At 46.1% G+C, this 23,695-nt stretch overlaps 1 protein-coding gene across 1 annotated transcript in view; it reads right to left on the bottom strand.

Moving 5' to 3' along the window:
* LOC117521318 (partitioning defective 3 homolog) overlaps positions 1–23,695 on the bottom strand; it is a 497,351-nt gene that overhangs the window by 300,007 nt on the left and 173,649 nt on the right. Inside the window, exon 3 of the mRNA XM_034182632.1 lies at positions 11,409–11,586. Coding sequence (XP_034038523.1) covers positions 11,409–11,586 — 178 coding nt within the window. The remainder of the gene's footprint in view (positions 1–11,408; positions 11,587–23,695) is intronic.

Here is a 23,695-nt window from a genome sequence, read left to right as displayed (position 1 = left end):
TCAATCAATCAATCAACTTTATTAATCCCACAAGGGGCAATTTCATTTAAGCAGTCCATTTAAGAAAAACTAAAATAAAACAATATACAACAATAAAACTAATAACAAATAAAACAGAGTTAAGAAGTTAAAATGAATAGTAAGAATAAATAAATAAATAAAAACATGGCAGACCTACAGAGCATTTAAAAGTCGAATTGCCGAAGGTATAAATGACTTTAAAAACCAGTTGGTTCTACACACCGGGGACGCATAACGGTGTCCTAAAGGAAGCAGAGAAAACTCTCCTAAAATAACATGACCTGACATGGACAAGATCTGTAATCTTCTTAGCTGTTCAGAGATTCTAAAACTGGTGACATTATAAACAAACACCAAAATAAATCCATTTTACAGCTACAATTGTTTTAATTAACTTCATGAGTTTAATATGCATGTTGATAAAACAGAGTAAGTACAGTCGATAACAAGGGAGTCTGAAAGTTTTTAGCCAAAGTGTACATAAACGTCTGTACGTGTCGCTGTGTAAAGCCCACTACAAAGTGACAAAATGTCTGTGTGGGACGCCGACGCACTCAAACATTCTGAGAGATGGAAGATGACGGATAAGGAAGTTCCAGCTCAGTCTGTGTTTATGTCTGTTTGTTTACTCGTGCTTATGGATGTGTGGAAAAGGGTTCGCTTGATCCAAATGAACAAATCATCTACAAGAGCCTGTTTTGCAGCCAAACACAGTAATTACAGTTGAAGAAGCGACTTGGCCAATGAAACTGCAGAGGTGAACAGGCTCGGCGTCACATTTGATTTAGGAGTCAGCCGACAGAACCAATTAGCCACTTTGGCCAGCGATCAAATGGTCATCTTCAGCCTGGGGAAAAAAAATGGCTCTCTTGTACAATTAACACAATTTATGCAGAGGGCCGCGGCACCACGGTAGCACAAGGTAATTTGTGAGATTCGCTGTATACGGCTGCTGTGGCTCACATATGAAGCCAATGAAAATTTTGAAGAAAAAGCAGCGGATTCCCATAATAATCTATTCATGGAATAGTTTTGCTCCCAAGGATGAGTTCAGATTACATTATTAATTTTTGTACAAGGCTGAAGGTACGGAGGTCATACCCAAAGTGTTCGTGGCTATAGGTGCAAGACATTTTCGAGGACCAGTGAATAGAAGGTAACAGTATCATTTGGTGATAAACATTGTATTGCAATGGTATCTAAGGAGTTTACGCATTTTAACTGTTGGAGTTGTAATCAAATCTCTTGTATGCTGTGCTGTTTTTGTATTGATGTTTTATGTTGCTGTGGTTGCCAGAATCGATAGTCGCCCAACTGAGTTGGGTCCTCTTTTTGGGACCCTGCTGTTGTGAAGCGCCGTGAGATGACCTGTGTTGTGATTTGGCGCAAGACAGATAAACTAAATTCAATACTACTATTCTACTAGGGCCTAGACAAAAATGCATGGGGGTCATTCCAGGGTGGTAGCTGTCGCCAGGTAGGGGTCAATGAAGAATTACACAGGGGTCAAAATAATGCTCCAATCACATTGACTATTATACCAAATTATTTGTCTGATCATAAAGATTCCAAAAGGGTATAGTCTGGACTAACCATGACTGAATGTTATGGAGTTATGAGGTAAAAACAGTAAGAATGGTGACAAAGGTTTGTATAGGGTTCAAAAGTTAAAGTTGCTCCAATATTTGTGAAACATGATGCAAATTATTGGGTGAATTCATATGGTTCCAAAAATGAATGGTTTGCACCATCTGTTATGCATAGTTATCATGTTACGGGGTAACATATGTCATATGTCATAGAAGCCAATGGATGTTGATCTTGTTTGACCTTTACTTTGGAGACCAAACATTCAACATGGTCAAAACTATTAGAATTATTAATCCTATTAGCTCAACCAATAATTTGCAGCAGTTCTGTTTCTAAAACTGGAGCAACCTTAACGTTCAACCCCTGTGCAAATTGACGTTTGCCACCATTTTTGCTGTTCTTGCACCATAACTCCAGAACACAGATAGTCCAAACTATATCTTTTTGGAGTCTTTATAGTCACACAAATAATGTGATATACTTTTCAATATGATTGGAGCATTTTAAAATTTTGACCCCATGTAATCCTTCATTGACTCCTACAAGGCTACAGCTACTACCCTGGGATGGCCACTATAAATTGTTTGTCTATAATAGTAGTACTGAAATCAGTTTATTTGTATAGCACAAAATCACAACACAGGTCATCTCCAGGCACTTTTCTTTCTTTTTCTTTCTTTTTTTTTATTTATTTCATTCATAAAATAAAAACAAAAACACAAGAGTAATTACAATTACCAAGTTACCATGAATGAAAAGGAGCAGAAAGAAGTAACTTAGTTCTTTTGGTTAGCTTAGTTCTTTTAGTTAATTTGGACCCTGCTCTTGCAAGAGCAGGGTCCAAAAGAGCAGACCCAACTCAGTTGCGTGACCATCTATTCTAGCTACCACAAGTCCACTGAGGCTGGATTGTAAATGTTGTTAAGCCACCTTAAATGACACAGACTGGGTCAAAATTACTGAGTAATTTGCATGTTCTTGCCATATTTGGTGGTGAAAGTGTGCTTTAAGTATTCCAAAGTTTTACATTTGATTTGTTTCAAACAGAGGGGCGTCACCTCACCGGCTTTTGGATGAGCAGGTTTTGAAACCAGCCACTGCAGAAATGTTCACGAGTTTCAAGTAAATTGTAGTTTGTTTGTTTTTTACTGTTGCAAGGTGTAAGCACAGAGTCCAGAAACAAGATCATTTTGAGTGTCCGGGTACGTTAGAGGAGGGAGTGTGCCGGGGTCTTTCATCCGAGGCACATTGATCGATGTTATTGATCTCCACAGGTTTCTACAGATTTCGCCGCTCTGCACTGGCATCAAACTCCTCCTGGTTGTTGGGAAAGTGTAGGAACACAGACCCACAACAGGGGGCGCAAATGAACGGACAATGGAGAAAGTCAAATCACAAAGTTTTACTGTTGTGAACTCACACAACAAACACAACAGATTTACAAATACAGCAGTAACCGAATTCCAAAGGTGTCGTGTGGGCAGGCTCGACGATAGGAGACGTCTGTCCGAGTGGAACCGGAACCACCCGATTTCCTCTGCCACCGAACCCCGGGGATACTGGAGCCGCCAAGTCCCGAACCCCAGGTGGCCACTGCCTCCGCTCGTCGGATCCGATACTGCTGGCAAGGAACAGATACAGTCAGGTGTGGGTGCGGCTGCACCCAGCAACACACAGGGTGGAAACACCACCTCCACCTCTTGTCAGGAAAATACAGGTGAGTGCAGGAATGTGAGTACTTATCCAAAATACAGTCTCCTGCTGTCTTTTCTCTTTCTGTGTAAAGGCAAAAAGTATTTAATGGTCAAAAGATGATTCGTTTGGCTGGATACGTTACCTCCTTGGTAGAGCGATATCTCGGCAATGAGGTGGAGATGCCGTCCTGCTGATATACCTCCCTGTTGATTGATATCAGCTGTCTCGTCTCAGGTGATGGGTGACAGCTGTCACCCTGGCTGCTCCTGTGAGGCGGCAGCGCCCTCTGGTGCCTGGAGCCCGCACTCCAGACAGGGCGCCCTCTGGTGGTGGCGGGCCAGCAGTACCTCCTCTTCAGCGGCCCACACAACAGGACCCCCCCCTCAACGGGCGCCTCCTGGCGCACGACCAGGCTTGTCCGGGTGGCGACGGTAGAAGTCGGCCAGGAGGGCCGGGTCCAGGATGAAGCTCCTCTTCACCCAGGAGCGCTCTTCGGGGCCGTACCCTTCCCAGTCCACCAGATACTGCAAACCCCGGCCCATCCGTCGGACGTCCAGGAGCCGGCGTACAGTCCAAGCCGGCTCGCCGTCGATGATCCGGGCAGGAGGTGGTGCCGGACCCGGAGTGCAGAGGGGTGAGGTGTGATGAGGTTTGATTCTGGAAACATGGAACACTGGATGAATCCGCAGTGAGGCCGGAAGCTGAAGCCTCACTACGGCGGGATTGATGACCTTGAGAATTTTGAACGGACCAATGTATCGTTCCTGTAGTTTTGGGGAGTCCACTTGTAGGGGAATGTCCTTGGTGGACAACCACACTTCCTGCCCAGGACGATACGTAGGAGCCGGGGTCCGCCGCCGGTCTGCATGGTTCTTCGCCCTCGTCCGGGCCTTCAACAAAGCAGAACGGGCGGCACGCCACACCCGACGGCACTTCCGTAGGTGGGCCTGGACCGAGGGCACACCGACCTCTCCCTCGACCACCGGAAACAACGGGGGCTGATACCCCAAACACACCTCAAAAGGGGAGAGGCCGGTGGCTGATGATACTTGACTGTTGTGGGCGTACTCGATCCAGGCCAGGTGGGTACTCCAGGCCGTCGGGTGCGCGGCTGTCACACAACGTAGGGTCTGCTCCATCTCTTGGTTGGCCCGTTCTGCTTGCCCGTTGGTCTGCGGGTGATACCCGGACGAGAGACTGACCGTGGCCCCCAGTTCCCGGCAGAAGCTCCTCCAGACGTGCAAGGAGAACTGGAGACCGCGATCGGAGACGATGTCTGATGGTATCCCATGCAGACGGACGACGTGGTGGACCAGGAGGTCCGCTGTCTCCTGGGCCGTTGGTAGCTTCGGGAGAGCCACGAAGTGGGCCGCCTTGGAGAATCGGTCCACTATCGTGAGGATGACGGTGTTCCCCTGGGACGGCGGGAGGCCCGTGACAAAATCTAGGCCGATGTGAGACCAGGGGCGATGAGGCACGGGCAGCGGCTGTAGCAATCCCGATGTCTTGCGGTGGTCGGCCTTGCCCCTGGTGCAGGTGGTACAGGCCTGGATGTAACCCCGGACGTCGGCCTCCAGGGACGCCCACCAGAAGCGCTGCCGGACGACTGCCACGGTTCTTCGCACCCCAGGATGACAGGAGAGCTTAGAACCGTGACAGAAGTCCAGAACTGCAGCCCTGGCTTCTGGTGGGACGTAGAGTTTGTTCTTCGGTCCGGTTCCGGGGTCCAGGTCTCGTGTCAGGGCCTCCCGGACGGTCTTCTCCATGTCCCAGGTGAAGGCGGCCACGATAGCGGACTCCGGGATGATGGGATCCGGGGGATCCGACGACTCCGTTTTGACCTCATCTTCATGTACCCGGGACAAGGCATCCGATCTTTGATTTTTGGTCCCGGGACGGTAGGTGATCCGGAAGTCAAAACGGCCGAAGAACAGTGACCAGCGGGCTTGCCTGGGATTCAGCCGCTTGGCGGTCCTGATATACTCCAGGTTCCGGTGGTCAGTGAAAACCGTGAATGGCACGGACGTTCCCTCCAACAGATGTCTCCACTCCTCAAGAGCCTCTTTCACCGCAAGGAGCTCTCGATTGCCGACGTCATAGTTCTGTTCGGCTGGGGTCAACCTGCGGGAAAAATAGGCACACGGGTGAAGGACCTTATCGGTCTTCCCGCTCTGGGACAGCACAGCTCCTATCCCTGAGTCCGAGGCGTCCACTTCAACCACTAACTGGCGACTAGGATCGGGCTGCACCAGAACAGGTGCAGACGAGAAGTGCCGTTTCAACTCCTTGAACGCGGCTTCGCAACGATCCGACCAGGTGAAGGGGACTTTTGGTGAGGTCAGGGCTGTCAGGGGGCTAACTACCTGACTGTAGCCCTTGATGAACCTCCTGTAGAAATTAGCAAAGCCTAGGAACTGTTGCAACTTCCTACGGCTTGTGGGTTGGGGCCAGTCTCTCACCGCCGCAACCTTGGCCGGATCAGGAGCGACGGAGTTGGAGGAGATAATGAACCCCAAGAAGGACAAAGACGTGCGGTGGAACTCACACTTCTCGCCCTTCATAAACAGCCGGTTCTCCAACAACCGCTGCAGGACCTGACGTACATGCTGGACCATGGGTCTCAGGGTTCCGGAGAAAAGATGAGTATAATCGTCTAGATATACGAAGACGAAACCGGTGCAGGAAATCCCGCAAGACATCGTTAACCACGCTTGGAAAGTCGCGGGAGCGTTTGTGAGACCGAACGGCATGACCAGGTACTCAAAGTGACCTAAGCGGTGTGTTAAATGCCGTCTTCCACTCGTCTCCCTTCCGATCCGAACCAGGTGGTAACGCATTTCTAAGATCGAGCTTGGTGGAAAATCTGGGCTCCATGCAGGGTGTGCACACTGAATCAACAGGGGCAAACGGGTATCGGTTGCGAATCGTGATCTCGTTCAACCCCTATAATCAATGCAGGACGAAGTCAGCCATCTTTTTTGCCCACAAAAAGAAACCTGCGCCCATCGGGGAGGTGGAATTCGGATCAACCGGCAGCTAACGAGTCCCGGATGTAGTCTCCATTGATTCGCGCTCATGGGCCGTTGAGAGGTGTACAGCCTACTGGACGGGAACTCACTGCCGGAACCAAATCAATGGCACAACATACGGACGGTGGGGGGGAAGAGTGAGAGCCAGATCCTTGCTGAACACGTTGACAGGTCGTTGGTACTCCACCGGCCACCGTCCCCAGATTTGGCGGACTCTGACCTCCTCCTTAGCTTGGGAGCCGGGAGGAACCGAGGAACCTAGACACACCAGATGGCAGGTCTCGCTCCACTGAACCACTACCCTGGACGGCCAATCAATCCGGGGATTGTGCTTCAACATCCAGGGAAAACCTAAAACCACACGGGAGGTGGCCTGAGTCACAAAAAACTCGATCACCTCCCGGTGATTCCTGACACCACCAGAGTTACAGGTGGTGTCTTATGCGTGATCGGAGGGAGTAGGGAGCCATCTAGTGCCCGAACCTGTACCGGCGAGGTAAGCGCCACCAGAGGGAGCCCTATCTCCCTGGCCCATCTGCTGTCCAACAGATTCCCCTCAGAGCCCGTGTCCACCAGTGCTGGGGCCTTCATGGTTGAGTCCTCATAAAGGATCGTGACTGGGAGTCGTGTGGCAATTGGGTGTGTCCCACGTGAATGTCTCGGCCCACCCCTAGCCCATCTCTAGGGGCGGGGCGTTGGAGTTGAACCGCTTGGGGCAGTCCCTCATTGTGGTGCTCTATCGCACCACAAACAAAACAAGCTCCGTGGGCCCGTCTCCTCTGTGCGTCTGGTGCCCTAAATGTTGCCCTAAATGTTGCCCTACTCGTGTCCATAGCTTCGTCAGCAGGGGGAGCTGTGGCCCCCACGGAGCGCAGGGGCTGTGGAGCGTGGGGAAGGCGGAGCGCGGTCGGAACCGGAAGGGAGAGGGACGGCGCGTGCCCGGCCACGCCCTTCGTCTCGTTCCCCCCGACGTTCTTCTAAACCGGTTGTCTAACCGTATGACAAGATCGATGAGGCCCATCTAAATCCCGCGGTTCGTCCTTAGCCACCAGGTGCTCCTTAAGAACCAATGACAGTCCGTTTACAAAGGCGGCGCGGAGGGCAGCGCTATTCCAGCCGGACCTCGCAGCCGCGATGCGGAAGTCGACTGCATAGGCAGCTGCGCTCCGACGCCCCTGTCTCATCGACAGCAGCACAGTTGAAGCGGTTTCTCCTCTATTGGGGTGATCGAACACGGTTCTGAGCTCCCTCACAAACCCATCATATGTCTGAAGGAGCCGTGACTTTTGCTCCCAGAGCGCTGTAGCACAAGCGCGTGCCTCGCTGCGAAGCAGGTTTATTACATAAGCTACCTTGCTAGCATCAGTCGCGTACATAACTGGACGCTGTGCGAAGACGAGCGAACACTGCATAAGGAAATCCGCGCACGTCTCCACACAGCCTCCGTACGGCTCTGGGGGGCTTATGTATGCTTCCGGGGAAGGTGGGAGGGGTCGTTGAACGACCAGTGGAACGTCAATGTTACGCACAGGGTCTACGGGAGGGAGAGCCGCAGCGGCGCCCGGAGGGCGCGCTTCCACCTGCGCGGCGAGAGCCTCCACCCTGCGGTTCAGGAGGACATTCTGCTCAGTCATCAAATCTAACCGAGTCGTTAAAGCGGTGAGGATCCGCTGCAACTCACCGATTACCCCTCCTGCGGACCGCCTGCGCGTCCTGTTCTTCATTGGCCGTTCAAACAGCCGGTTGACCGCCCCTCGGGGATCCATGACGTTGGCCGAGATATCCTGTTGGGAAAGTGTAGGAACACGGACCCACAACAGGGGGCGCAAATGAAGGACAATGGAGAAAGTCAAATCACAAAGTTTTACTGTTGTGAACTCACACAACAAACACAACAGATTTACAAATACAGCAGTAACCGAATTCCAAAGGTGTCGTGTGGGCAGGCTCGTACGATAGGAGACGTCTGTCGAGTCGAACCGGAACCACCCGATTTCCTCTGCCACCGAACCCGGGATACTGGAGCCGCCAAGTCCCAAACCCCAGGTGGCCACTGCCTCCGCTCGTTGGATCCGGTACTGCTGGCAAGGAACAGATACAGTCAGGTGTGGGTGCGGCTGCACCCAGCAACACACAGGGTGGAAACACCACCTCCACCTCTTGTCAGGAAAATACAGGTGAGTGCAGGAATGTGAGTACTTATCCAAAATACAGTCTCCTGCTGTCTTTTCTCTTTCTGTGTAAAGGCAAAAAGTATTTAATGGTCAAAAGATGATTCGTTTGGCTGGATACGTTACCTCCTTGGTAGAGCGATATCTCGGCAATGAGGTGGAGATGCCGTCCTGCTGATATACCTCCCTGTTGATTGATATCAGCTGTCTCGTCTCAGGTGATGGGTGACAGCTGTCACCCTGGCTGCTCCTGTGAGGCGGCAGCGCCCTCTGGTGCCTGGAGCCCGCACTCCAGACAGGGCGCCCTCTGGTGGTGGCGGGCCAGCAGTACCTCCTCTTCAGCGGCCCACACAACACTGTAGGATCTCTCTGTTGTTCATCTTCCTCTTCTGCTTCTCTTCCTTTTTCAATCCAAAATCCAACTCTTTATGTTGTGTGGGCGGCTGAAGAGGAGGTACTGCTGGCCCACCACCACCAGATGGCGCCCTGCTTGAAGTGCGGGCTTCAAGCACGAGAGGGCGTCGGAGCCACTGGGTGTGACAGCTGTCACATATCATCAGCACCAGCTGTCACTCATCCAACCCATCACCATAAAGGCCGGACTGCAACTCCACCTCCTCGCCGAGAAATCAGCCACCAGAAGAGGTAATTTCTCTGCTGACTTAAAACTGAATAATAGTCTGAACTCTTTTGCAGCCGTTTTCCTGTGGTGTTGCCTTATCTGTGGGATTGGCGTTTGGTGTGATCAGCGACGGCTTCGCTTCACACCCCAACCAGATAAGTGGTTAGACAGGAGCTGCACGAGTGTGTGATTGGAGGTGGAGGTGCTCCCTCCCTAACGAACACAGTCTGTGGGATTACTGCGTGTGCGAACTCACACTCATCAATACTGTTTCTGTTCTCTGCCAGCAGTACCAGGTCTGACAGCTGGAGACGGTGGCCACCTGGGGATCCAGGACTTGGCGGCTCCGGTGTTCTTCAGATCCGTTGGCAGTGAAGGCCGTGTGGGATCCGGCTCGGTTCTGGACGGATGTCTCCTATCCTCAAGCCTGCCCACACGTCACTCTACATATAATTGTCTGTGGTACCAAAACTGTATTTATCTGTATTCCGTTGTGCACTTCACAACATTAAATTGTTACTGTTTGGCTTATCCATTGTCCGTTCATTTAACGCCCCGTTGTGGGTCCGTGTTCCTACACCTTCACAACACTTTAGCCACAACAGAACTATTTGTCGTTCCACATCACTCTATATATCACTGTCTTCTCACAAGTCACTACAGCAACAGATCCACCAAACCAACCACCAAAGACTGACAGCAAACTCTCCACATGCAGCAGACTGTGAAAAGGTGACGCAACAACACAGTCATCTGATTATTTTACAGTGATGAAAGTGGGCCATTGGGGGGGACAAAAAATTTCAAATCTCAGATGCTCTCAGATGCATTCTGGTGCATTTTTAGGTCTATTTACCCACCAAAAAATTCAGTTTTTGTTGGATCAGGTCAATTTTTCCATCCCAGTCTTTTCACACAAACTGTCTTGTGCTACTTGTCCTCAATCCAAAAAACATACATTGTGGCTCAGTAAAGTACACAGTCAAGGAAATGACAATTCAAAGAATGTAAAAATAATAATTCTCTCTCAGTATCAATTCAAATGGAACAATAGAAGTATTTATGGCACAGATCAACGTCTTCAATCTTCACTCAGTTCTGAGTTTTCCTAGTTTTGGCATGAGCTTTGGAGCTATTAATAATCTTTCTTTTTAAATTCTTGGCCACCTTATGTACAGATGTCTGGGTGTCCAATTGTTTTCTTTGGGGCAATCCTTGTTCCTGCCTGTGTTTGATTTAACAATGTATGCTAACAGCATTGGCACCTGTTGGTAGCTTCACCTGTTAGCTCCACTTAATGTATGATTACTGGAAAAAATATACGACTCATAACTTTTAAAGTCGACAACAAGTAACTGTAGGAGATCCATCGCGCAAGTCCCTAAAAATATGATTTAATAAACACCCAAACCCAAAACAAAAATAACCCTCCTTCTTCTTCTTTTGAGTTTATTGGCAGCTTGCAAATCAACACAGTGCATTACTGCCACCAACTGTTTGGGCGCAGAACATAGATGGATTCTGATGTGTGCTACCAAAAATAACCCAGAAACGTTCAGTAAAAACCCCAAAACACTTTAATCACTGTTATCAGATTAGTTGATTATCCATAGGTTAATAAATCAGAACCATAAATGCAACAAATAACCTTCAACCTTGCATTCAAATATTTTTTCACAAAAAGCATTTATGGAGAAGAGACACAAAAAGAGAGAAAATAAAGTCCTTAAACGTGTCATAGAGCTGCAACTATCAATTATTTTCATTATTAGTTAATTTGTTGATATTTTTTGGATTAAAACGTTAGATGTTTGGTCCAGAAAATGGTAGAAAAATGTCAATCAATAGTTCTGAAATGTCTTTCTGTGCACAATGAAAGACATTTCTTTTACTGCCAGAGAGGGAAAAAGAAGTGAGAAATATTCACATTCAAGAAGCTGAAACCAGATAATTGGAAATGTTAAAGAAGACTCAAATGGTCAATGGACTTGTTGCAATTATTGCAGCTCTACTTAAAAAAAAACATCTCTGGAGCTGTCAATCATGTGCTCTTATGTCACGTACAGTATGGTGGCCCACCAGGGACAATACTCGCCAACACAAACATATTTGTCTCTTTATCAAACATTATTGAACCAAAAACAAACCTAAAATCACCCTTCAACGACCCCCCCCCCCCCCCCCCCCAAAAAAGGTATCCCCTCCTTCTGCCCTCCATCCATCCATATTTATCTGTGTTATATAGTTATTTGTTGCAGAGTTTGTCAGTAACAGACTTACTGGCGCGCAATGCAGAGGACGTGACCTCAATCTCACTGGCGGTCTGGTACGGCTGGAAGGCTCCACTGGCAGCGCTGAGCTCTGCAGCGAACAGGTCGGGGCTCTGGGTGCCTGTGGAGCTGGCACTGGTACCATCGCCTCCATGATGCGGCTCCTGCTCCTCATAAACCGCTATCAACTAGAGAGAGATCAGAGAAAGAGAAGCAGCAGGAGAACAGAATCCCACAGGTGAGAACGGATCTGGAGAAAACCCATCTTTGAATTTGAACACACATTAAAACAGAAAAAAAATAAATAAATACTTGTAAAGTGAAAGGGGGCAGATCAAGTATCGACCTGTGGCACTGAAACATTAAGCAACACAAAAGTGCCAAACCCTGCAGGTTCTTGAGTGGCCACTCCACGTAGAAGCCCATGATAAACTCTCCAACTTTACAGCAGAAATTGATATTTATATATATTTTTTATATAACTCATGAGTTTAACCTATTTAAAGCCATAAACTATTCTATACCACAAAGTTATAAATAGTTAGGAGCTTCGAGTGACAGCTAGTTAACGGTGGGGTCTGGGAACACAGTAGCAGTGGGTGCAAGCTGCTGTGTTCTCGGCCATGTTTGATACATGGTCCAATGGTCCACTGAAGAAGTAGGTGCACCAGCATTTCCATTGAGTGCAACTTTAGTGTGACTTAATTTGTGTGTTAGCGGTTTTCGTGCTAATTAGGTGGTACTGATAGTATGTTGGTGCTAGCTTGTCACTGATGGTGCAGGGCTTATTGAGCCACTATAACTGTCATTAAAACGCCTGCCCAACCTGGAAAAAAATGTGTTCATGGCACAGCCAGACCCAAGTTAGCATGTTAGCATTAACCTGTTTGGCAACTAACAGATTGGGGAGAAGTTCAGAATTTATTCATCATGCCCAGGTCACGTCTGCCTTGCCCACATGCCAACTTTATCCATTTATGGGTTGGTCACAAATTAGGCAGAGTCAGGCGCTGCTGAGATGGCGACATTTGAACCCATCCCACTGAGTTTCAAACCTGCTCCTCAGAAAACCAATGAGTGGCGACACATAGGGGTTCTCCAGAATGTATATAGTCTACAGAAAAGATAAGTGACACAAGGACAAATGTTTGCGCACTCAGACGCGACCAGGTTTGTTGCGTGTGAAAGCGTCACACACAACAGAGTATACGGGAGACATTAATGTAACCCAGCCATTAGTCCCAGTATCTTGACTCAAAAGGACTCCAACGTTTCCAGATCTTTGGCTTCAAAGCTGCTCTTCTTCACAGATCTTATTAATTCCTGCCTCACCTGCCTTTTTATTAGATTAAAGATGTGATTCATGCCACGACTCCCACAAGGCCCGTAGCAGAGGAGAAAAAGAAAAATCCATCTCACATTTACCAACTCCAAGGATGTGATTTACACGTCCTGTGTGACATTAGAGGTGGAGAGCAGCGGTAGAAACACAGCGGGTGACAGAGTCCCTCTTCTCTTAAAGGTTTGCGCCTGACAAGAACCTTTCACCCGCACGAAAAACAAACAGGCACAAACACCTTGAAGACCTCACAACCGTTTGATGAGCAAAGACTTGAACTTTGAGAGGCTGTAGCTACACTCCGTAACAAAGTGCTGCTGCTCACAAACAACCAATATTCTGCCTCAGTCACATTTAAGGGGAGAAAAAAAAAATCCCTGAAATGCAAAACTCTGACTTCTGTTGAGACCAAACCTACTCTGAAGTGTGGGTTATCATGTCCGGGAGTGTTTTGTTTTTTGCTCACTTGGTGACGTACAATATCAATTTGCTGCATCACAAAACTGGCCAATCACAGCCCAGCTTGAATTTAAACAGGCCACTTAGAGATGGAGGGCTGGTGAAGGCCTCCTGACATCAGCACAGTCATAATAAATAAGAGATAAACAAACTGACATGTTTTTACACAGATTCCTGCAAAAAAAAAAAAAAAGTTTTAATCCCATGATACCGTAACACATGGTTCTGTGTGTCCTTGACATTTGATGGCACAAGGTCAAAGGACCATGAGAAATGTGACATACGACTTTATATTAGCGATTAAAAGTGACCATAGGTGCATTTGTAACCACTTCCTCAAAACAGCCATTCTATAAATATCCATTATATATAATAAGGACTAGGCCAAATTTTTTGACACTGGTCTGTAACTTTGACTTTAATTAATTTTTCTCAAAATCAAATCACTTCGCCCTTGGCTGACCCTTAATCACTCCACCAAGTTTGGCTCAAATGGAACAAAAACTGTTCCATTTATTATTATGAGTTTGTTTTGTTTTATATACATATGGATAGACATTCAGGACAAAAGCAACATGCAAAGCAAATTAAAACAATTCAAGCTCAAGTTATTCAGTTAAAAAGACTATTAAAAACAACAACAACAAAAATAAGAAATACAAATGGTGAAAACATGTCGAGGGACTTTCTGGCTGCATTATCAAACCTGCTTCATTAAAAAAATCCTTTTCTTAAAACAAGCACCTCATGAAAACACTTGTGCATCCACTAAAATACAGCTGATGAGAAACATGTGCAACTCACAAAACTGCATTAAACACACACGCAATCAATTAAAATACACACACACACACACACACTCCTCCAACTCGCAGTTTTCCAGGACATTAAACATTCGTTTCAGCCACATTTAGCCTGAGAGCGGTGCAGTTTTAGAGTCTGCATGCTAAGCACCCTGCTGAGTGGAAGAGGCCTCTGAGGGGGCAACACACATTTACAGACCTCAAGATTCGCTTCACCCATTAGCCCGTGTGTAAACGTGCACACATTTAGTCCAATTTAGAGCTGGTGTCACCCGGAGGCTAATGCATACATGCAGTAATGGAGGCAATAAAGGTCAAAGGGCAGCAGGATGTGTGTGCAAGGAGCAGCACTAAAATCTCAGAGAGAGAGAGAGAGAGAGAGAGAGAGCTGCACATTGATATGCATGTGCACGCTGTATGTGCACGTTAGTGAGCCACATGGGAGCGGCGATGGAGTCGGACTGTGTGTATTATGTGCACACATCAGCACGCAGGTCTGTGGAGAAGGTGCAGCGACTGTCAGCCGTCTGCTCCTCCCTCATTAAAGCTCAGCTCCACAGCAAACAGCCGAGTCAGCCATCCTGCAGTCTTCTGGCCCGCTTCCCCGAGGAGCCGGCAACACGCGGGTGTTATTACACGGTGATCGGTCAGACAGCAGCGTGCACGTGAAGAGCCGCTTCACACTCCGCTTTAACTACACATGCAAAACAAACGTCTCAGGAGCATCACTGTTCCTGCAGCAGCCAGTTCATTATTCACCGGAGGGCGGAGTGGATTACACGCCACACGAGCTGCTTAATACGAGAAAAGGTGGGAAGTCAGGCAAAGTAGAAAGCATGTGGGTTCCTGGAGCGTGGTGGTGACATCACTACTCGTCCTCCGCTGTTGTTGTTGAAGCTGGAACTTTCTGATGTGGACTTTGATAAGTTCTGCAGCTCAGGCAGGTGACAGCGCCACCTACAGAGTGCGTGCTCAGTTTGGAGAGTGTGCACATGGCAACAATGAGGATGTGTGCAGATATGATAGTGTATGTGTTTAACATCAACAATATTATTAAGAATTTAATGCTCATTCTGTGTGAACGCGTCACACGTGACAAAGTACACGGAAGCCATTAATTTAACACAATGAAAGCAAAGCAGCCCCAATAATATTATAAATGATGAATTTAATCTTCCTCTCTGGGAACCATCACCTCATAGTGGTGGAGAGGTCTGTGTGTCCCTATGAACCTGAGAGCCTTGATGTCCGGGGCCTTCATGCTCCTGGTAGGATCTCCCATGACTCCATGACAAAACGAGACAGAGGAAACGTGACCCAGCCCAGAGGACGCCCGGGGCCTCCGTCTGGAGTCAGGCCTGGACAGAAGTCCCGGCAATGACTGCCTGGTGGTTAGGCTTGGCACGGAGCGCGGCCAGGCACAGACCAAAAAGGCAATATGGACCTTCCATCTCCACAAACTGTTGTTTGTGCGTATGCACTGAACAGCAGTTTGGAGTATTCAGCCTTCTTCGAGTTTCTGACTGGGGTCCTGCATTGGGCTCCAGTGGAGGACTTCATCTTAAACATAGGCAATGATAGAGACACCTGGAGAGGCGTCATTAGGAGGAATGGCCTCCCTGATCTAAACCCGAGCGGTTGTTTGTTGTTGGACTTCTGCGCTCGTCACAGACTGTCCATAATGAGGATCATGTTCAAACTTAAGGATGTTCATAAGTGTACATGGTCCAGAGCACCCGAGGCTGAAGATTAATGATTGATAGGTCCCCACAGTCTCATCTGAACACTGTGTGATATCGCAGGACCAGCCAGTCCCGTTGCAAAACGTCACACGGAAAAAATGGTGCACTGTTTTGTTTTCGGCTGCAATCACCAAAGCAGTTGTGAAAAGTGGTGGTTTTTTCAGTTCCCAGTGCAGAAGGGAAGACGAGGCAAATGGGAGATGTTGTGTCGGTAAGTGTTAGCCTACACAGCTACCTGTAGCTCTGTTCTCTCGCCTGCAAAACCACTTCAACACGTTCGAGCTCCGGGTCAAAAACAAACTGCAACACATGTCCACTTTCCTGCCGCATCATCACTTTTTCTTTGCATTTTCACTTTGTCTGTGTGGAATTTGCCCAAAAACTCAGAGAAAATGCTTTGTTTCTTTTCCCTGGAAGTGGAGAAATTATGTCATATGCGTCATATTTTACCCCTTTAGCGCCTGCGCTCAAATGAGACTGCTGTACCCAATTTTGTGCTCTTATCATCTGATCTGAGGCGGCATATTCTGGGCATTCGGGTGAAGAGGCTGTTGGATCTGTCCATTTAGAGTACAAACGTCCAAAACTTATTATCGTGAGACCAATTTCATCCGGATCTGTAATCATTTTATTGTGCACTCGGACTGGTAGCAGAGTCAAAGATGTTTTCTATCTCACCACTAAGACAAGTTTTTAAGTAATCCCAGACATTTAGTCCTTTGAGGGTCATTCAGAGTGGCGTTGTCATGGTCACACAATCGCCAGAGACTCATTAGAATCATCTGCCAATAAAATGTCTCATTTCACAAGATTAACTGGCAACATGTATGTGCACATTTATCTTTACCACAAACCCACTGCACACAGACACAGTCACCCAGGTCCTGGAAACCCGGTTCATCCAGATCCGGCTCCATGGCAGAGAGGGGGCGCTAAAGCTCAGCAGCTAGAGGACGGAACTGCTTTCGTTTTGCCTCCACAGCTGCACAACCCAAACCGGGTCGCTGTCCCGACCGCTCTCGGGTTTATGAATTACAGCCAGAAACATTTTCGTGGTGACGTGCTGCAAGATCTGTGGAGAAGGTACAACAACACAACAGCAGGTTTCCCAAAAGCAGCGACGTACAAAACCCTGAGCACCAGTCGGCCACAGCGAGGAACCAGGACGTGCAGAGGGGCAGCGACTAACGTCAGTCAACGAGCGCTACACATACACTCTAAAAACAAACACATAAACCCCAAACACACCAGCACTGCCCCTGAACACAAAATCTCAATAATTAACCAATAAGGACATCTGGGACTGATGTGATAAGAGCTGAAGATTAGTTAGTTAACTGGTTCATCAATCAGCACCAAGGAAGAGATTTTAAATTCAAGTTGTACCTCACTGATATTGTGTATTTAAAGGTGTTATTCCTGACACGGTTTCCGACCACATTTCAGACTCTTCACCCTTCGTGGAAGCGTGTTAATTGGAGCAGCGGATGCCGGCAGGGTCGGGTGTGTTGGTGTGTGACAGATGTGGCTAAGATTAGCTGAACCCAGAGGACAAGCAGCGCAACACCAAACCGAGACAGAAAACAGGGAGCAGAAAACGCACCGACTTCAGAAAAAGACATCAAAATTAATCCACAATCCAGCTGAGGGCGTACAGAGCAGCGTGAAGCAATTCCAGAAAGCGTAACGAGCCAATATTCATCCCACTGTCATCCAGAAAACACAGAGTAACTAAATTAAAATAATCAGACAGCAGGAGGCACAGAGGACGATTTACTCTCCAAAACAATAAAAACAGAGATTTATTCCTCAGAAGATGTTTAGTGAAATTTTACTGGTGCAACTTGAGTGCCTTCTGACTTCAAGCCCAACAGGAAGAGTTTACAGCTTCATAAATTTGACAAAAGTGGTTCAGTTATTAACCTGATGAAGACAATTCAATATTTTGCTGCATATTTTGTGGAGCAGAAATTGCACAGGACGACAAAGTGCACTTTTTTTTCCCTGTATTATCAGCTCTTTAATTTGGGATTGTTGCCCACTGTTGTAATTCACTTTATGATTGGCATGCATTTTTTTTCACAAGTGATGTCTATTTTGTTTAGAGGTTTTATTACTGGAAAAGCCTTATACAAATAGTGACTATAATAATAATAATAATTATTATTATTATTATTATTATTATTATCATAAAAAAGCAGGAGAAATGAGATTCCTCCGTCAGGTATCTGGACTAATTACACTCATGGACAAGGTGAGAAGCTCGACTGTCTGGGAGGGACTCTGAGTAGAGCCGCTGCTTCTTCACATCTAAATGAGCCAGTATAGGTGGTTCAGGCACCTGGTGAGGGTGTCCCCTTGTTGTCTCCCTAGGGAGGACTTCTGTGTATGACCAAATGGGAGGAGGCCCAGGGAAAGACCTAGGCCACACTGGAGAGATTACATTTCCCAGCTGGCAGCTGGCATTCCCAAGGCTGGGAATGCCTTGGGATCCACCACGAAGAGCTACAGGAATTGGCTGAGGATAGGGAAGTGTGGCTTGAGCTGCTTGCTCTGCTGCCACCGCGACCTGGACCCGATGTCGCCGACCAAACAGTCCCTCCTAAAAATTGGTCCGCCCTGCCTTCACTGCGCATGTGTCATTAGCCGCGGTTCACCGATTATCACCTCGTTCTTGCTTCAAACTGCCTCCAGTCATCATCTGTCTCAGCAATAGATATCTGAAGCTTTTCTACAACAATCATTTCCACATAAATTCAGCATTATTTCATCATAAAAGATGTAGGAAGCGATCAGAGCGCTGTGGCTACATGAGCTGCTGGTGCTATGTTCACAGCGCCTCCGTCATTTCAAAGCGGCACTGATTATCGCCTTGTTTCTGCTTAAAACTGACTTTAGAATGATTTAAGAGGTTCTACTTTGTCATCTGATGGTTAATAATCCCAGGACTGTTTGGTCTGCAACACTGGATCAGCAGTTGAAAATAAATTAATGAATATACTATGAATATTATTAGTATTATTATATACTATTTACTATTATTATTCTAGTCACTATTTATATTATCATTATCATCATCATCAACATTATCATTATTAAGGAACATGCAATTTATTTTAATTTTTTACTTAATCATTTTTCATAAATTTGACCAGAGCAAAAGCAACAGGACAAACTAGTGAAAAAAGAAGAAAAAAGCTTACGCACTGGAAAATACGGTAATTGGTGCACCATGTTAACATTCTCCAGACTGAAATATCAGGGGAAAATGAATGGGAAAAAAAAAGAGTTACTTTATAATACTTATTATATTTTCTTCTTCGCTGAAGATTATTGTTAACTCCAGCTCAAGAGGAACATTTTTGGTTTAATGAACAAATTACTTTCTAAAAAAAAAAAAAAAAAAAAAAAAAAAAGAGACAGAGAAAGATCCACACTGCAAAAGCAGAACAGAAATTGTATTAAGCTTCAAAAATCACTGAGGTATCGTCTTTCAGACGGAGGTTAAAAGGAAACCTAATGTTTTAATTTTTCTGTCTTCGCCTCCCCTCAGTTAAATCTCAACCACCCCACTCTGGATTTAGCCCCTGTCTGCTTGTTCGCTTAAAGCAACAGCGAAAGTGAAGATTCAAGATGCTGAAGCTGGGAAAAAAAAAGCTGGAAAATGGTGAGAAAAAAATGAGCATACAGACTGAGATGTGTGTTTAATTCAAGGTGCAGAAAGAAGATAGACGTGGCTGAAGGACAGAAAAACCAACAGCAAATACGCACTCACACACGCACACTTGATGGTGCTCTGTGAACTCATTTCTTAAACCTCAGTAAAAATAAATTCATGGGCAGATTAAAACTACACAAACAGAGGTTCGTGTCTGAGTGAGGTCATTACATCGTCACATAAACACGAGTTCAACTTACTGTGAACATTTGTCAAGAATTAACTCTGAAACGTCCTATTGGCTGGGCCGGGTTATGCCGTTAGCTCCACTATCAATCAAATGAACCAATCAGAAGCGGTTCTGTAGGATGAAGGTGGGATTTGCCGAGCTGATGCAATGACGCCAAAATGAATGAAGAAGTCGATGAGTCGAAACCTTTTACGTTATGTGGCGACTGTCCTGTGTACGAGTATTACAACCCTCCTGACTTGACGCTTTATGTGCAGATCTAAAAGGAACAGCAACAAGTTCCATTACTTAAAAAAGGCGAGTGACTGATGTCAATCATCGTTCCCATGCATGGAGCCACGTATCGACTTGGCTCGGGTTTGACAACTCCACCCCCTTCCTGATTCAACTCCAGATGGATCTGGAGATTGGTGCACACACGGCCTTCAACTGGGATGTTCTTGCTTGAAAGCTACAGAATCATTACTACACCACCGTACCTTCAGACAGACTACTTCCTGATGAGTGTATTTGAAATTATGACCAAAACACACCAATCATGAATTAAGTGACTAAATTACAAAATCATACCACCCCCGACCCGACTGTGTGCTGATAGCGCCTGTCACAACATGACAGGTCAAGGAATTGTATGAGGAGCTGATACAAATATTAGATATGAGTTTTTGTCCTGCAAATGTCCTTTTCCCGTTCGCTGATTGCGTGTCTTGTCAGCTGATGTTCGCTGAGTCCATCGAAAGGTTTTGTGCAGATATCAGGCAGAGAGCTTTCCTGGTGCTTGCACGCTGCACAGTCTGGGCTTCTGATTGGCTAAAGCTCCGGCGTAGGGTGTGAATTCAGCACCAGTAGAGAGAGGACAGCTCCCGACCCAGCAACATACAGTGCAGCTGTTCATTTACAAAAGGTCAGAGTGATGAAAAAGACTGTGTGCATTTTTATCTGGACGTCAGTGCACACGGCAGATTCTCTTGGCGAGAAGGTGCCACGGAGTAGTTTGATGTCCTTGTTGTTGAACACCGGCACAGTGAGAAGTCACTGTGAGGAAGTATGATGTCATGTTTCGCGAGCAAGCTGGATTCTATCTACACTTGCATTCAGACTTCAGCGAATATCACTCAAATTTCACTCAAATCCCCCCCCCCCCCCCCCCCCCCCGTAGCACATCTCAAAGCTGAAAACTGAATTGGAGCTGAATGCAGCTCTCTGTGTTGGCAGTGAAAATGTGACATCATCCGTCCATCAGAACCGAAATTCTCAGGAGACCAACGGATTACAGACAAAATATTTAAATACGGAACTAATCCATCTGCTCTATCCGTCACAGGATGACATCATCTTTACTTTGGGCTTAAATTACACACTGTGTAAGCAGCAAAGTGGACATGGACACGCCCCTAATGCACTTACACTGCACCCCTGGAGACCCTTTTTCTGCTCTGCAAGTTCCTGCTCTTTCAACATTCATTCAGTCACCTGTATTCAATGTCACATCTCTCAATGTGCCATAACCAAAACAGGGAGGATTTTTTTAAAAATCTCCCCCAGCAGTAAGGAGCGTTCACGTCCCCGTCCCTGAAGGGTCGCGCGGCCTACACCTTGAAAAGTGGTTTAGTTTTAAAGTTCCACTTCCTTCTACACACCCCACTGATAGGTGTGTTGATGTTTTCTGTTTTGTGTGTGTGTGTGTGTGTGTGTGTGTGTGTGTGTGTGTGTGTGTGTGTGTGTGTGTGTGTGTGTGTGTGTGTGTGTGTGTGTGTGTGTGTTAGAAGAATTAGCACCGTAAACTAGCTCCTTCAAATTGTCATCAGTCAGCAAAATAAACTCCATGTTTAGCTAAACCCCACCCCCACTAGTGGGCGGGGTTTGCAGTGTGCAATGGTCCAAAATGTATGGAACCAAACTGCATGATAAATGCAACGCAACACAAATGGAACGAATAATCCATGTCACATGACATACAAAGCACCAATCAAATCACAAGGAACCATTCAGCTGTTGTATAAGGATCATTATTAAAGCAAGTCACTTTGGTATTAAAAGCATTTAAACAGATATTTCAACTGTATGTGTTAATGAGCATCTTTTATTTCTCACGTCTGAGAACACAGGCTGATCCATGCACTATAAATGTGCTGACAGACCTACTTTTCCTTGGCACTATAAAAAGAAGAAGAAGAAGAAGAAGAAAAAAAAAAAGGAAAATCTTCTGGTCTGGTGCTGTTTAATCCATGCAAAAAAGGCGTCCAGATGCATGGACATCCAAACCAGTTACTGCCTTCAAAAACACTATTTAAAGACTAAGTCAGTGACATCAAAACAAAAAGGATCAAAGTGCGATTAATCAAAAAAAAATTTTTTCCCACACATTATAGGTCTAAATTAACGTATAATTTTGACAGCCATACCTGAAACATAAACAACTCGAGATGAATCAGATGACTGAATAACTCCATTTTCTGTTTAACTTTCACATTCAAAGACAACTTTTGGTAATTCCACATTAACGGAACTACAATCTGAGAAAATTTATTCACAGTGAGTTTAAACATGGAAAGATTTTACTGCCACTTTAATTCCACAACTTTTATGTTTTAAAAAAAGAGGCTATTTTAGTGAAAGAAAAACACTCCACCTGGCAGAGACAAGAGGGTTCTGAAGGAGGAGGAATACTAATTTTATTATGGTCATTATTACAACGATTGTTAAACTCACCCTAAATCGTGTGAGGACACGGCGTGTTGGGGATGGATTCCTGACAGCAGAGACTGTACCAGGACTTGATGGCTTGTATTGATCATTACCTGAACCATTAAACACAATGAGATTAAGTGTTCCTTTAAACGAATGAGCAGCTAAACACGTGTGTCTGTGTAGGTGAGTGGGGCGGCAGTGGTAAGCTGGTTAAAGGCGGTTATTGTCTGGCACACTAATTAGCGCCATACATCACAAGCTATCAATGCTAATCACGCTTAACGTTATATTTAGCCATTTAGCTTCAATTAACGGTTTTCTCTGGGAATAATCAACATTTTGCAGGCAACGCTGCGTGTGCGTGTAGATTTATGCGTTTAATTAACTGCAACAACCTGCATATGAGCAGAAGGCCTTAATAGCTTCTTGGAGAAAAACTATAAGGCTGCCCCACTGCCCCGCATTCGTGGAAGAAGCGAGGTGGCGTAAAGGCCTCAAGCAAATTTACAACAAAAGTCATTTTCGGCTGCCTCAAGTTAAAAGCAACTGGTTTACTTCAAATAAATACAACTAGCATGTTGCCCATGGGGATCCACAGGCTACAGATTGGGTAAAAATAGGTAGCTGACACTTTTCAAGGGTGGTAATGAAGAGAATGAGACTTAACACACATGGTAAGAGCAACATAACACTTAACTAAGCTGACCACACCAACTGAACTGCAATAAATCAATAATACTAACAACGCTGTTAAACTAACATGAACAACAATAACATTTAAAACCTCATAACCCAGAACTCCCATGGTGCATTGCAGCACAATGTCCACTGTTTACTGGTTAGCTAAAATTACTAATTTTTCCCAAAATATTAGTCCTATCAGTGTTTTTTTTTTTTTTTTTTTTGCTGCATTCATCCTTGACCCAAAATACATAAGCATGGCAAACGTCAGCTCTCCTCAGTATATGCGTCTGACCTGTGACAGCGTCATCAGTGTGCGCTGGTAATAGTTGTGGTGGAATCGAAGTTTGTTGAAATGTGCTCTTATTTTGAAAAACTCATGCAAGAAAACAGGATGTGTTCAGGAGCAATGGCTAGCTTGGTGGATTTTGGCCTCTGATACAATGAATGGACAAACACCGACTGCCAGTGAGCACCGCGTCTCACGTCACCTCCTGCACTCTGCTGCTGCAAACAGAATTCTGCAGTGACGGTTTTTCTGAGACGGACATATGAAAGCAGCTTAACGTCGACTGGATTTTCACTGGCTAGAAACAAGTAGAGGACAAAACAATCATTGGGAAAGTTCTCTGTCTGATCTCCGCTCAAAGTTCTAAGTATACACAACTTTCTGA

This window comes from Thalassophryne amazonica, chromosome 12, assembly GCF_902500255.1.
Source record: "Thalassophryne amazonica chromosome 12, fThaAma1.1, whole genome shotgun sequence".
NCBI lineage: Eukaryota > Metazoa > Chordata > Actinopteri > Batrachoidiformes > Batrachoididae > Thalassophryne > Thalassophryne amazonica.
Note: the sequence above shows the minus strand (reverse complement) of the source record. Positions and strands in the feature narration are given on the sequence as shown.